Source organism: Austrofundulus limnaeus, unplaced genomic scaffold (assembly GCF_001266775.1).
Source record: "Austrofundulus limnaeus strain Quisiro unplaced genomic scaffold, Austrofundulus_limnaeus-1.0 Scaffold35, whole genome shotgun sequence".
Taxonomy (NCBI): Eukaryota; Metazoa; Chordata; class Actinopteri; order Cyprinodontiformes; family Rivulidae; genus Austrofundulus; species Austrofundulus limnaeus.
In genome coordinates, this window is record NW_013952437.1 from 278,948 (window position 1) to 294,284 (window position 15,337).

The 15,337-nt window shown below is 38.4% G+C and overlaps 3 protein-coding genes across 4 annotated transcripts in view; 2 read left to right on the top strand and 1 right to left on the bottom strand.

Moving 5' to 3' along the window:
• Nucleotides 1–619: 619 nt before the first annotated feature.
• On the bottom strand, nucleotides 620–2,394 carry mrpl20 (mitochondrial ribosomal protein L20). The gene is made up of 4 exons (XM_014006361.1): nucleotides 2,145–2,394; nucleotides 1,856–1,966; nucleotides 1,455–1,532; nucleotides 620–1,365 (listed from the first exon to the last, which is right to left on the bottom strand). The coding sequence occupies exons 1-4, from the start codon at nucleotides 2,229–2,231 to the stop codon at nucleotides 1,195–1,197; spliced, it is 447 nt and encodes a 148-aa protein (XP_013861815.1). The 5' UTR covers nucleotides 2,232–2,394; the 3' UTR covers nucleotides 620–1,194.
• A 273-nt stretch (nucleotides 2,395–2,667) lies between these two features.
• sdhb (succinate dehydrogenase complex, subunit B, iron sulfur (Ip)) lies at nucleotides 2,668–6,729 on the top strand. The gene is given in 8 exon segments (XM_014006357.1): nucleotides 2,668–2,786; nucleotides 3,198–3,331; nucleotides 4,441–4,526; nucleotides 4,660–4,796; nucleotides 4,936–5,052; nucleotides 5,134–5,235; nucleotides 5,331–5,453; nucleotides 5,975–6,729. Coding segments are annotated over 8 exon segments (852 nt in total). The 5' UTR covers nucleotides 2,668–2,714; the 3' UTR covers nucleotides 6,056–6,729.
• A 1,755-nt stretch (nucleotides 6,730–8,484) lies between these two features.
• The window catches only part of mfap2 (microfibril associated protein 2), a 12,329-nt gene continuing 5,476 nt past the window's right edge, over nucleotides 8,485–15,337 (top strand). Inside the window, exons 1-6 of one of the 2 annotated variants that reach the window (XM_014006364.1) lie at nucleotides 8,485–8,583; nucleotides 9,852–9,924; nucleotides 12,447–12,488; nucleotides 12,747–12,770; nucleotides 12,853–12,924; nucleotides 13,033–13,074. In XM_014006364.1, coding sequence (XP_013861818.1) covers nucleotides 9,894–9,924; nucleotides 12,447–12,488; nucleotides 12,747–12,770; nucleotides 12,853–12,924; nucleotides 13,033–13,074 — 211 coding nt within the window. In that variant the 5' untranslated portion in view covers nucleotides 8,485–8,583; nucleotides 9,852–9,893. The remainder of the gene's footprint in view (nucleotides 8,584–9,851; nucleotides 9,925–12,446; nucleotides 12,489–12,746; nucleotides 12,771–12,852; nucleotides 12,925–13,032; nucleotides 13,075–15,337) is intronic. The other variant, XM_014006365.1, reaches the window with a different exon arrangement.

Genomic DNA, 15,337 nt, shown 5'->3' on the forward strand with positions numbered 1-15,337 from the left:
TGTGTGTGTGTGTGTGTGTGTTTGCATGTCTAATTCCAATATGAACAACAAAATTACAAAAACTAGTTCTTAACTATAAAAAAAATACAATTTAAATAAATGAATAAAGATTTCTCGTTTCTGACTGAGCAATGAAACGAATATCAGGACTGACTGAAATTAATTCAAGGATTCAGCCAGGATTACAAGAATGTTTTTTTACTTTTGCATTACTACTAATTAATAATTACTTAAACGTTATTGTATACCAATAATGCATTTAATTTACATTCATTTAGATGAKCTCTTGATGTACATCTTTGTTTTTATTTTTTGTCAAGAACAATTGGTTTTCCCCTTATCTGCTTTATAAGTTTGTGCATTTTTAAAAATCTCAATAAAGATTAATAAAATATAACAATTTTTTTAACAATCCTATCAATGTTTTGTTAAGCGTAATTATTGCTGTGATTTCTTTAACAGTTATACGAATATCCATAGGGACTGATTTGTCCATCACTGAAGGACAAAACAGACATTACTGGGGTCTTATAACGCACAAACACTCAGATCTAATACGTAACACAAGAGGTAGCGTAATCTGCAAATAAACAATCATGAACAGAACAAAAACACCAACTATATTTCAAAATGTTTATTGAACTGAACATTGAGAGAATCAGCTCACTGAAAGAAACAAAAACTGATTTATTTTCACAGGAAAAAAAAGCCCAACTGCTTGAACATTCTGCATCAAATCAAAAGTTAAAACTGAGTATTTAACTCCAGCTTTAGAGATAAACGATCACTTCTTCTACTATGATACTGGAAATAATCAGGAGGGATGTTTTTCTGTAGGCAAGACCAGGTTAAAGAAAGAAAATAACTGAAGGCATGCTACATAATGTTCTGGATACAGCTGTCAGCTTTATTGTGATCATTGATGAATACGTTTAGCTGTTTTTTTTAATAGAGGCATTGCTTTTGGATGATAATTACAGTAAAAAATAAACATCAAGCAAAAATGTCCACAGATTAGCTCAAAGTTATGCAAACCAACACTGTGGTGTTAGGATCTCTGTTAGAAGGATGGTTGAAGGATACCATTTAAATACATTTTATCTGAAAATTTTAATGATTATGTAAAAATCCACATCAACAATCCAACAATTCTCCTCTTACAGCAAGTTGGGCTCTGAAGCTGTAGGAATTCCTTTACTGCATCAAGACACGTGAGAAAACACCGGGAGGCTCTTTTCCATCACCCAAAGCTGCCCGGAAGCCTTCCTGTCGTCGAGCATATGCAATTTTTGCAAGTGACTGGAAAGTCCGAGGTTCTGTGATGGCCAGTTCGCTGAGGATACGGCGGTTGAGCTTAATGCTACTCTGTAAGGAGGGGAAGAATGAGCAGAATGAGGTGACAGCTTATACACCACAGTGACCGGTGCAGAGCAGAAACACTCAATAACACTCACCCTTGTGAGGTTTGCTACGAGGGTGCAATACTTCATAGCGTGCTCTTGTGATGCTGCTGCGATGCGAGTAACCCACAGCTGGAAAACAAATAGCTTCACTTAGTTATATGCAGGAGAGGTCAAAGTTGCTCAATATATGGTGCACATTATTATAACACAATTTCTTCCTCTTTGTTACAAATCACTGGAAATGTCTGTATTCATTAAATGGGTCTTGGTATTTATAGTATTCTGAGGCTCTATTTTCGTGATATTCATTTAGATATAAATCAGACTCCACACCAAGGACATGTGATCCTTTAGCTCCTTTAATCAATGAAAATATAAGCATGGTTAAACCTCACCCTGAACACCACACAGGTCTTCGTGGCTGTAATCAAACCATAACATTAGGGTCTTACCATCTTCATGTTACGTTTTTTAAGCCTTCGAGCCTTGGTAGCGTTCACAAACGCCCTGGTGACAGCTTTCACAGCTAAAGAGTAGCAGCGATTCCGCCTCCCTCTGAAGTGCTGTTCAGGGAGAAGCGACAGGAAAATGTCAGCTACAAATTAGAGCTAAAGTAACTAGCCGAATGAAGTAGTCACAAAACATCACCACGCACCATAAAAAAATCAACATCAGTATTTAACCTTTGATAAGTTCGATTAAAAAAAACTCATCAATGCTAGAAATAGACGGAGCCCTCACCCGCGCATGTTTGAGAAGAGCCTGGACTTTAAAGTATCTGCATGGTCCACGGTTGCGGTTCCAACAGGACAAGGTTAGAAATACCATGTTGTCCTACCCGTCAGTCTATTCCACCAGAATGTATTTCGTTAGAAATAGAAACACTGGATTAAAAATGACTGCACTCGGAAGAGCCTGTTTGTATCATGCCGCTGCTTCTTCTTCTTCTTCTTTTGTTTAATGGCGGTAGGCAGCACGTCCCGCTGCTGCAGAAGGGCAGACAAAACGTGKGTTTGTTTTTATTCCCGCTTGTGCCAGAACAGGAAGAGAGAGAAAAAAAAACAGGAATTTGTAAGCGGTGTCATTCAACAAGACAAAGCTCTTTTAAAATCGGTTTACATTTATATAACGAGTAAACGAAAATTGTAAAGAATGTATAAAAAAACAAGTCAATCAGCCATTTTTAATGTATTATGGTCGGGACACATAGATCAACAAACCACGCGCTCCCTCAGGGACCGGTGACGCTGCCGCGTTGGATGCTGGGATAGCAGACAGTGGAGGTCAGAGAAGAGAAACGCAAGCTTAAAAATGTCACTTGCTAGTTTCACGTCCTTGAGCCGATGTGGTTTTTTGGCGTTTCGCTCCTCAGCGGGAGTTTTGGTAAGCTGTTTGTCGCATAAACAAACCAAACACTTTCCGTTTTGACTYCTGTACTGTCGCTGTACGTCACTCTGGAGAAACGCCACACTGTGACGGAATTCGTCTATGTTCTGGAGACTAGCTTTTCTGTAGCTGTTGTTAGCATTCCCCTTAGCTTTCAGTCTGTCTCAGTTGAAGTTAGAGCGCTTTAAACTGCACGTTTTTATTGTGTAATTTAATTTATTTAGAGGTTGACGTTGCTCTGCCATTTTAAGCCATAAGAAGTTACGTTYTGAAAATAAAATGTTTCATTGGGTTTTGAAAATAACTTAGCTCGTTAGCTAATACAGAAAACTTCAGTGTGTGGTTATAAATCAAGGACACAGTGACTGTCTAATCTTTGTTGGTTTGATCTCTTGAACACTGACTCAGGCGGTCAGGTACGCCCAGACAGCTGCAGCTCCAGCTGTTCAGCCCAGGATAAAGAAGTTTCAGGTGTACAGATGGGACCCAGACACACCAGGAGATAAACCCCATATGCAGACATACGAGATTGACCTCAACACGTAAGTGCTCCATCTTATTTATTTATTTGCCTTTTTTTGTTAAATTGAGCAGCCCCATCCATTATCTGCTTGTTGTGGAGGCAGCAGACTGTAGGGAGATCCAGACATCGTTTTCCACAGCCACCTCTTCAGGCTCTTCTGYAAGGACTTTAACGTGCTCCCAGGCAGCCAAGAGACATTATTTCATCAGACTGTCCCGGGTCTTCCCTGGCGTCTCCTCCCAGTCTGACATGCCTCTTCACTACAACAGATCGGCACTGATCCGTCTGTCTAATCTCACTTTCCATTCTTCCTTCACTCATGAACAAAACCCTGAGATACAAACTCCTCCACTGGAGACCACACCTCACTCCTAACGTAGAGATCAGTCAGTGTTTTCATGATTGAGGACCTTGGCCTTAGATTTGGAGGTGCTGATTCTGATCACAAGATCCCATCCACTGAGCAGTTCTCACAASTTGCCCTCATTTAAACTAAAGTCTCAACTTAGTCTTTATTTYTAACTTTGAACAACAGACAAACAATAGAAAACATCAAAGACATTTTTAGGCCATTAATGTGTCAGTGAACCTGGGTTTTAATTCAGTTAATCTGTTATTTGGTGTGACCTTTTTTTTGGTGGCAACTTTATTTTTATCCAGGCAATGTATTTACAGTATTACATAATACTTGCATAACTCCATACAGCATTATTTTCATGCAATGTATTAAAAATAATATTAGATTTCCATTGCATGTGTAGTTGTTGCRTCTTTTTTAAATCTTCTGTTATAGTTTTCCCGATGTATTGTTTTAATTATGAGTTAGTTATTACATCTGCATTTACTTGAGCTGCACACCAGACCTTGTTGCTCCGTACAGTTGAGTGGATTGACAAAGTCTGTTCTACCTGTAAATAGTTGCCGGCAAAATATCACAACTAGTAGATGAGATGAGGATGAATGCAGTGTTCTCTGTAAGGAGACATGTTAAAACACTTGATCACATGATAAGAAGATTGCCAAACTTTGGTCTCTTGTGTCATGATCTATTAACAGTGTCATGAGTTTTGTCTCTTTCTGGATGTGTATTTGCGTATCGAGAAAAAAAATGTAATTTTCTTGATCTAGCTGTGGTCCAATGGTTCTTGATGCCCTCATCAAGATTAAAAATGAGATGGATGCCACTCTGACCTTCCGCCGCTCCTGCAGAGAAGGTCAGTTTTATATAAGTGCAATTATTAAAGAAATTCTCTGCATTCAAGTCATTTCTGTCACTGAAATGMGTTTTTTCTCTTCAGATTGTTGCAGAGTTTGTCCTAAATGCTACTGTTGTTTTGCATCAATCAGGTATTTGTGGATCTTGTGCCATGAACATAAATGGAGGAAACACACTCGCCTGTCTCAACAAGATTGATCCTGACCTGAGCAAGCCCACTAAGATTTACCCTCTACCACACATGTACGTGGTCAAGGACCTGGTGCCTGTGAGTAAAACTTCATGAATTACGAGTCAACACAAGTAGCTTTGTTTATGGTTGGATTATCTGGAGTTATATGTGTTMGTTTACGTGTGGAAAGTTTGAAAGACTTACTTGGATTGTGTTTGTTGTGTTGCGTTGACAGGACATGAGTAACTTCTACGCTCAGTACAAATCTATTGAACCGTACCTGAAGAAGAYAGACGAGTCAAACGAAGGGAAGGAGCAGTACCTGCAGTCTGTGGAGGACCGACAGAAGCTGGTGCSGCACCAACGACTAAAACTATCAGTGTTTGAGGATAACTGAGGTCGATGAACTCCCTGTGTGTTGTTTCTTGTGCAGGACGGCCTGTATGAGTGTATTCTGTGCGCCTGCTGCAGCACCAGCTGTCCGAGCTACTGGTGGAACGGAGACAAATACCTCGGGCCTGCTGTGCTCATGCAGGTATGTTTAAAACCTACACAACACGGYTTTGTTTTCTTCTTTTTGGGTCCAGAACATGGTCTTGTACCTGAGTAACGTATGTCGTTGTGTTTCAGGCGTACCGTTGGATGATCGACTCAAGAGACGAGTTCACAGAGGAACGTCTGTCCAAACTGCAGGACCCTTTCTCCCTTTARCGCTGCCACACCATCATGAACTGCACCAGGACCTGTCCCAAGGTGACCTGAACAGTCATAGCTGTTTGCTTTATTTCTGACTTACAGGAACAGACTGTGTGCACAGATTGTATCAATAGTTTCTTGCTTATTCCAGGATTGCAAATTTATTTATGTACGAATTTGCAGCTGATGAGGAATGTTTATATGGTATAGATGATGATGAATATGACTAAAATTTGGACTTAAAACTTTTAATTTGAAAATTTTTACATCTGAAATTAGACACTGAGCTCAGGACAACTAAACATAACAATAATAAGTCTTCAGTTTTCATTTGCAGGTATTCAGGAATCAACAATAATGAATTCCCAAAATATTAAACTGGAATTAGATAGAAATAAAACCACTGAGCTTCTTCAGGATGTTGATTCAGAAAACTCAAACTTTAGTACAAAGATGTTTGCTGCCTTATATCCTCTTTTAGTACAGTTTACCTGCTCTGGTTCTTGTTGTTTGTAAGCATGGATGATGTTCCCCTCAGTGAGCATTTATCTMTTTTTTCTGTCTGTCTCTGCTCTCAGGGGCTGAACCCAGGAAAGGCGATAGCTGAGATCAAGAAGATGATGGCCACGTACAAGGAGAAGAAGGCAGCGGCTGTTTGAAACACTCTGARGTCTTCTCATCAAACTCTAAAGTTTAAATTATTTGTTGATTTTTAAAATGCTCCTTGAGGTCTGATGGGCCTGAGCGTCTGTCCTCTTCAACACCGCACGTTTCTGACAGCAGAGACCGCTGTTAGAGCTGCCATCAGAAGACTGGGTGTCACACAGTGCAGGACTACAGAATGAATGCTGGAGAGGTGTGTGTGTCTGTGCGTGTCTGTGTCAGTTTTACCTAAACTACCAGAGGTTTTATCTCCAACTCTACTGTGTGGATGTTTGGACTCTTGGAAGACATTTTGCTTCACAGTAAAGTAAAAATGAGGCTTTTTGTTTTTGTGTGAGGAAAATTTGTCAGCTTCTTATTTGTTATTTGTCTCACAGCCGAACTGTTTAAATATTCCTCRAGAATAAACAACACTTATTGTTTCGATGGGAAATAAGTAACTAAAATGTCTTTAGCTGTTTTCATTTGCCGTTTATCCGTCATCTGCTAATATTCTCTGGATGATTCATTGACCACCAGATGTCACTGTTGTACAGGGATTTAGTTGCAAAAGTTTTAGTACATTTATCAAAACTTTTAAGAGGATTTTGTTCATTTGTTTTTTTATTGGACAAACTCATATTGGTAAATCAAAAAGTAAAAAGTTGCAATTAAAGGATTTTGAGATGAATTGCATTTATTTTATGAAAACATACAGAAGGAACAGTTACGTAGAGATTTACTGMGATTATTTATCTGGCATGGATTTAAATTGTTCAAATAAGCTAACCATCTGTTTTACACCTAATTATTGTTTTACATAAAGGGGAATACAAAAAGTTGAGTGTCATATAATTCAAAATCAAAGATGGACTGATTAAACATTATTTTTCGAGAAAACCAAAGATTAGAAGAAGCAGGAAGCAGAATGTGACCTGTTTATTCTTAACAGCTCCTAATGTCTCTTACCAAAAGATTGATAATGGTTTACACAAGATCATTGATGCTTTGTTTTTAAAAACAATTATAACCTTCAAATGTTCCTTAAAGAGTTTTATTTGTTAAATCTGTGAGGTAATGTTCATTGAAGGCAATTTCTAAAAAAATAAAATAAAAAAAGCTTTATAAGGAACACAATATTTACTAAAATTTAACTAACCTGAACTTACTAGCTCATTGTCTTGCTGAAATGTCCAGCCACGTTTCATCTTCATCATCCTGGTAGATGGAAGCAGATTTTTATCAAGAATGTCTCTGTACATTTTTCCACTCATCCTTCCCTCAATTATTTGAAGTTTGCCAGTACCATATGCTGAAAAACAGCCCCACACCATGATGTTCCCACCTCCAAACTTCACTGTTGGTATGGTGTTTTTGGGCTGATGTGCAGTGCCATTTGACCTCCAAACATGATGTGTATTCTGGCATCCAAACAGTTCAATGTTGGTCTCATCTGACCAGACTATATTCTCCCAGTATTACACAGGCTTGTCTAAATGTTGTGCAGCAAACTTTAAAGGAGCTTCAACATGCTGTTTCTTCAGCAGTGGAGTCTTGCGTGGTGAGCGTGCATACAGGCCATGGTGGTTCAGTGCATTACTTATTGTTTTCTTTGAAACAAWCGTACCTGCTAATTCCAGGTCTTTCTGAAGCTCTCCACAAGTGGTCCTTGGCTCTTGGACAACTCTTCTGATAATTCTTTTCACTCCTCTGTCAGAAATCTTGCGAGGAGCACCTGGTCGTGGTCGGTTTATGGTGAAATAATGTTCTTTCCACTTCTGAATTATGGCCCCAACAGTGCTCACTGGAACCTTCAGAAGTTTAGACATTCTTCTGTAACCGATGCCATCATTATGCTTTGCAACAATAAGGTTGTGAAGGTCTTGAGAGAGCTCTTTACTTTTACCCATCATCAGATGTTTCTTGTGTGATACCTGGCCATCATRTGGGACTGAACCAGCTGATATTAATTTGCACTGACAAGGGGCAGGCTTGRTTTCTAATTACTGAGAGAGTTCAGCTGGTGTCTTGGCTTTCCATGCCTTTTTACACCTCCCTTTCTTCATGTGTTCAATACTTTTTCCCCGTGCCATTCCACATTATTACAAATAACTTCATTTCTGGARATTTATGGTTTGATTTCTTTGTATGTATGGATCACTTGGGTTGTTACCAACATCTGGTGAAAATTTCATGTCATTAGCACCTCTAGTAATATATTTACTGAGAAAAATAGTGARGTGTTCAATACTTATTTTACCCGCTGTATWTATATATTTCCTTGAGATAAATAAACAGAACAGACATCACAAACMTTGCTTTTAGGATGAGGTTTTCAAAGTATTTTCACACATTTGTTTAGTTTTCCATCCATCTCTAGTTACACAGTGAGTTGGGGGCTGGTTCTGTTGGGACGAGGGGGTGCTGCTGGTGGAGGAGGAGACTGCAGATGCAGGGAGGTACAATGTGGCGCTGCAGGATCCTCCTTCATTCACAGGACACATCAGAGCTGGTGGAGGTCACAGCTAATTGAGTCAAACATTAGGTAAGATATTTAAGAAAAAACCTGGTTGAGTTCATCTGATTTTTTAAAATTTAATTTAATTTGCATATTACTGGTTTTAATTACATCAGAGTTGGGATTAAAAAAAGTCATGCACAGATCGTGAGCTTTTAAAGAAGATTAACGTAGATTAAAGAAAATGAGTGTTTATGTTAACGCGTGTTGACATGTGGAGCTGTGTTTGGAGGAGGAAAAGGAGCTCACAGTGAAGCCTGCAGAGAAGGAAAACTCCAGTGAAAAAGAAGAAATCTCCTCCTTCCTGGGGGTTAATGAGGCCTCATGGCAAGATGGTTTAGATCAGCTCTTTTTATTGTTCTCTTTTAAACAGAAATAGACTCCTTAAAGACAAATGGATGACAGCAGAGCATCTCTTGTTTCTGTCCCCAGAGTGTTTGTGTGTTTGAAGGGTCCCTGTGACCTAAAAGGGAAGTTTGGACGGGGAGAGTTAGAGGAGGGGGGGCTAATCGCTCCCAGATGTTTGCTATGAAAAGCATATGGTTTCCAATAGTCACTGTGATGTACATGACGAATGGTGTGTGTGTGTGTGTGTGTGTGTTGTGCTGCTGCAGACAGAAACACATTTATTCATCCAAGCTGTGTTACAGACTCCATGTGTAAAAAAAACACCAAATCACAGCTGAATGTTGTCTGTTTTGGCTCAAGTTTTTCCAGCWAAAGTTGAAACAAATTGGGTTAAAAATAAGACTCATAATGAACGTTAGAATGGAAATAAATAAATAAATAGATTTACTTTTTGCAACGTTCTGCCCACATGCCATTTATAACTGAACACAGGAGTGGAACAAAGAAAATGAGTGTGTGTGTGGGGGGGGGGGGTGGAGGAAATGACCAGAGAGAGGGACAGAAGGGAAATGAAGGATGCAGAGACAAAGGAGGGAGGGATGAAGAAAGCTCACTGGACAAGAGGAGGAGGAGTAGGGGGTGGGGGTCTAAGTGGTCTTCTGTTTCCTTTCCTGGAATGCAGCGTCCACACCGTCTGCTGCAGTGAGGAAAAAGTAGGGAAAAACCCCAACGAGATTGTTSTTCATCTGTGTCACATTCTTGCTGCTGGTTTTTTTCTTTTTCTTTTCTTTCCTCCCTCTGTTGCTCACTGAGGCCAGTGGGGGGAGGATGATGGGGTGAAGGAGGGCACAAGCAGTGGGGGGGAGGCAGAGAAGGTGATAGAGGGCAGGAGGGAAAGGGAGGAGYGAACCAAACCCAAAGAAGTACTTTCTTCCTTTTCATGTCAGTTCATCCTCAGGGTTAAAGTCAGCCTACCTTCCAGAGCGACCATGAGAGTCCTCCTACTGATCTGCATGCCAGGTAACTGCACCACAGTCCACACAAAAACTGTGAGGTACATCTGAACTTAGAGGCAGAAAACATCTCAYATAAGATGGGGCGGGCAACAAAAGGAGTAAAACATGTTATGAACAAGAAACAGCTGTGAGCAGGTCAGTGAATATAAAAAAGCTGAGGTGTAATATAGTACTTTGTTTCAGTACTTAAAATTTAAACTTTTACTTTGTTACGTTCAAAACATAAAAATTATATGTTTGCTTCTTTATTTTAAAACTGAACACCTAGTTACACACTACACACTTAAATATGAGGGAACTCATCATGAAAGGAATTGTTTATTCTTAACTTATTTAAGTAAATTCAACACTTATTGTTAGAGTGTACTTTTACTTTTCCACTTATTGTGAACATTTTAATTTTTACCAGTTACTTTCTGTTAATGCATTTTTACAATTAGATTAGATTAGATTAGATTAGATAGAACTTTATTGTCGTTTTAAAGAGCACAATGAAATTACAGTTCAGAACACCCATTCAGAAGAAGACAGAACATAACAAACATGGGAGAACAGYTGCTCTGGGTCATGCTCCCACTGACCCTGCGCAGAGCAAGMATCATCTTCATGAAGACATCATGAGAAGGGGCTACCCTCCTAAAAAAAAAACTAAAAATCGCACAAGGGAAGATGAGGGAAAAAACATCATATTATATCAACAATGAGACACACGGGGTTTATAAAAAAAACTCTGCATAGAGCACATTTATTAGCCAGAGGAGTAAGTAAGTTTAGGGGGGTGTGTTTCTGAAGCCATGAGTGTTGTATGCACTTGTGTGAATATCTGAAAAATGAGCCCGAAGAATCGAGTCCCCAAAACCCGCACAGCCATAGTCCAGAATATGGATTATTATACACCTTTGAAAAAAAGAGCATTTGGGGCTGAGTTAACATGACACTTTTTAACTTGTTCGCTGCCTTTTGGCTGATAAAAACAGTGTCTGTTTTCTCTGAAACTAAAGCTTTTTGAGTCCAGGTCTGGAATGTTTTTGGAAAATGCGAGTGCGCGTCACAAATGGCTGCAGTCAATCGTTTTTCTGCACGTTAATAAATAACAGCAGAATAATGGTGGTTAGCACAGTGCCGCTTGTGCTTCTCACTCTTTTCAGCATGTAGTATCAGGGCCAGCCGTCAATTTGGTGCCCTAAAGATTTCAGGTGGTGCCATCTCGTTACTACTGTATTTATTCATGTATAATACTAGAAATTTAACCCTAAAAATAATCCATAAAGTAAGGGGGTCGTATTATACACGGGTTATTGGTGATTAGATTTTTTATGCTTTTTAAGCTCAAAAATGATGATCGTATTATACTTGAGATCGTATTATACATAAATAAATACGGTAATTTATATACATTCACATACCAAATAAATAGTTTTGTATTTTATTCCACAGACTAAATCAATTATACTCTGATAAAAAAAGTCCTAAAGTATATATATTTTTCATTCCCACATTCGTGGCGCCCTCTATGGACGGCGCTCTCAGCATTTGCCTCCACTGCCTAAGTCACGGGCCGGCCCTGTAGGTTTGACCCAACCTCATCTTAGGTCCAACGTCATAGTTTTGGATGTTTATGAGCTTGAGGCTGACGTGTCTGTGCATTTCTACATGTCAATGAAATACAAAAATCCCGGCGCCAGCTAGTGACCTAGCCTGGCCTGGAGACTACGGCAGATTCAACAAACACAGCTGCGTCCATATAAACCTGTTTATTTTCCAGAATAAACATTAAAAAATCAGTAACATTTCCAGAGATGGTTCAAACAGAGAGGCTGAATCCTGATAGGCAGATGATCTCCTGTCCTGTCTCATGGTTCTGTTGTGAAAATGGGTTTATGAGATTTGGAAATAACTGGATTTTATTATTATTATTATTATTATTATTATTATTATTATTATTATTTTATTTTATTTTATTTTATTTTATTTTTTTACATTTTATACAACCTCACAACTTTTATGGAAGTGGTGTTGTATTTTAATTTTCCCCCCTGCAGCGTGGTACACAGATTAAAGAATAACTGCACGCTCTTTGCAGTTTAAAGCAAAAAAATTAAGAAAAGGTCACAGAGACATTTGATTGTTTTTAATTTCGTTATTGTTCCTTTTGAACTTTTGCAATGCATCTTTTAATAAAATTGAGCATCTTTATGGATATATTTGATCATTTCCTCAAAACATCTTTACATTCTTGATTGATTTAGTGTTTTAACGGCTCAACACTTTAGATAATCACTTGTGTGTGCTTCATTTTGCCTTTGAAAACTCAGAAACTGCCTCTTAACAGGACACTAAAAATTGGCTAAAATTTTTTTGTCAAAAAAAACAACAACAAATAAATAAATAAAGTGGCTAAACCTTAATTCCCAGAGAAATTAAAAATCTTTTTTAACGGCGCCAAAACAAAAAGCCAATTCGTTCTCATTACTGCCTTGACAGCTTGTTAATTTGTGTAACTTTCTTTGTCTGAAACCTCAACAGTTCTGCTGCTCGCCCAGTACCAGGACCCTGTTCCCTTCCTGGGTGAGTTTAAACATCTGTTCTCCATCACTCATCAGCCTCTGATGTGTCACGTAGCCTGAAGGAGCTGTTGTTGTTGTTTACCACACTCATAGCAGCAGTTTAATGATGTCGATAACTCTCTGTCCACTCTGCTTCTTATTAAATATAAATATCTTGGACATGAAGTCATAGATTCACAAACTGCATGACGTCGTTTTCAACATGAGGCTGTTTTCTGTTTATTTATTAAACTAAACATTGTTCCCTCCTGCTTCACAGATGACTATGATTACTCCTTCTCAGGTAAAGGATATATTATCAGTGGTTTTTAAAAAGTTGTGCTGAGTGTTTATATATCATATTGATCACATGTCCCTCCATACAGAGACCCCAAATCCTGAACCCCTTCCTAAGACCTACCAGCAGCAGGTTCAGCTCGACCCAGTGATCCGTCCAGGTAAACCTGACGAAGGCTCCACCTGTTGGCATCGTTACAGTTACTGGTTCACTCATCAAATTAAACACTGACTTGTGCCTGAAATCAGTTTTTTCTTTTGGATTTCAGAGCCGGAGTTTGAGACAGAGCCCACAGAGCCCGGCCCCCTCGGTAAGGAAGCTGCAGACCTAAAAACTACATAATTTGTCAGCTACTTTAACTAACCATGAAAATACTCAGGAAAACACATTACCAGTTATTTTAGTTTTGACTAGGACCTTGCCTGTTAGTTTAAATTAATTTCTATATTGGTGTCGACACAGCATTGGTTCAGCCTTTTTTGCTCCAATAATTCATAAATGAAGTGACTTAAGAAATGAACACATTTTTCAGATACTGGACAGAAATATAATGAGGAGAAAAGAGCCAAAAATGTACAGAAGCCTGGATAATTGTTACATTTTTATAGGACCTTTTAAAGTATGTCATCAAACTCAGGATTGAGTCTCAAATGGAGAACTAGGCAGCTATATGCATTGATTAAACCACTTGCAACAATTATATTTTGTCAAAATATGATGAATAAATACTTTCTCAATGGGTTGTTTCAATTAAATATCTAAAATATTCAATAATATTTGGAAGCACTTTTTTGAGCAGAAAAGACTTCAGTTTTTATATTTTCTCTGCAAGCTAGCAAAACTTTTTTCCTTTTCCAGCTAATAAATTTTAATGTAAATATTGCCAGTGTTAAAGTACCTCAAAGTGATACTTCAGTAAAAGTACAAGTATCTTATCATAAAACTACTTTGGTAAAAGTTAAAGTCTTCTCTAAAAATATTACTTGAGTAAAAGACTTAAACTATCTGATATTTTTTGTACTTAATTATCAAAAGTAAATTTCTTACACAAAAGTAAAAGTACTGAGTAAAAGTAAGCAGTTAGATTTTCCAAAATGACATTTACTGGGAGGTGACTTCTCCAAAAAATATATTTTCTAACGGCGTGCAGCTGTGATGGGTTGTGTACAAGCTAATACGGTGCCAGAATGGTATATATATTTATACTTCTCATCCAACTACAATTAAATTCACTCTATCCATGAGACACAATTTATCAGGATAGTTTTTTAAATAATAGCAACTTGGAATAAAATAGGAGTAACGACTTTATACTTCTTACCTTTTTAAAAATGTAGTGAGTAAAAAGTACAGATAACTGTGTAAAAATGTAATGAGTAAATGTAAAAAGTACGCTGAAAAATAATTACTTAAGTAAAGTACAGATAACCAAAATTTCTACTTAAGTACAGTAACAAAGTTTGTACTTAGTTAATTTATAACTCTGAATATTGCTTGAGGTTTCCTCTTTAAAACGACATAAAAAGACTGAACTAAAAGTAAGATTCAGACCAAATATCAATGAGCTCTCCTGATTTGGAAGACAAATCAAACCTGGAACCGCTCATGCTTTCAGGATAATTCATTAAAATCTAGCCTAAAAAGCAGAAATTTGAAAATATTTTTAGGTCATGTTGACCAAATATACGTTCTAAAATGCTTTGCATGAAATAAAATACCACACGTAACAGACTGATAAACACAACTAAATAAGAACAACTGAGATGAAAGAAACAAAGGTGGTAAAACAACACAAAAACCTTTTGGCAGGTTTTTACTTCAGTTGTGATCACAGTTTGGGGTCATAGAAACTTACAGAACCTTTGTGTTCTCAGACAAGAGCCAGGGTCAATTAGAACTTCTTAATTAGGAGATCTGATGGGTTTAGAAAATCTCCAAGAAGTTAAAAGTTCACAGATGTGAGCAGGAGCCGGATCTATTTTATAGAGGAGGAGGCTCTTAAATAGACTCSTGATATAAGAACAAAACGTAAGGTTATGAACATAACCATGGTTCCTTGAAGGAATGGAACGAAGTACAACACACAGTTGTATGTGGGACACGCGCCTGGCTGAAGCCACCTCTAATCACGTCTTTAGGCCGGTGACGTGGTGACGTTGAACGTCGGGTGACAGGCTCCGCCTTCACCCTATAAGTTCGGAGTCACCAGKGTCATTATTCAGTTAGATACCGCCCTTCACCGAGCCTTTGTGATGTGCCTTTGTGATACCCCTTTAAAAAGGGCCCAAGATGTCGCTACACCCCTGGTGGAGTGAGCTTTAACTCAAAGAGGGATTGGAAGGTTTTTGCTGCTATATGCTAGCAAGATGGCCTCTACAATCCAGTGAGAGAGTCTTTGTCTAGAAAGAGCTTTACCTCTGTGTGGGTTAGCAACAGCCACAAACAGCTGATCACATGACCTTACATCCTGTGTGCGGCTGATGTAAGTGCGTAGAGCACGTACGGGGCACAGAAGATGCAGCCTCTTTTGCTCCTCCGGGGTGAAAGCTGGAAAGCTCTATAGACATAGAGCT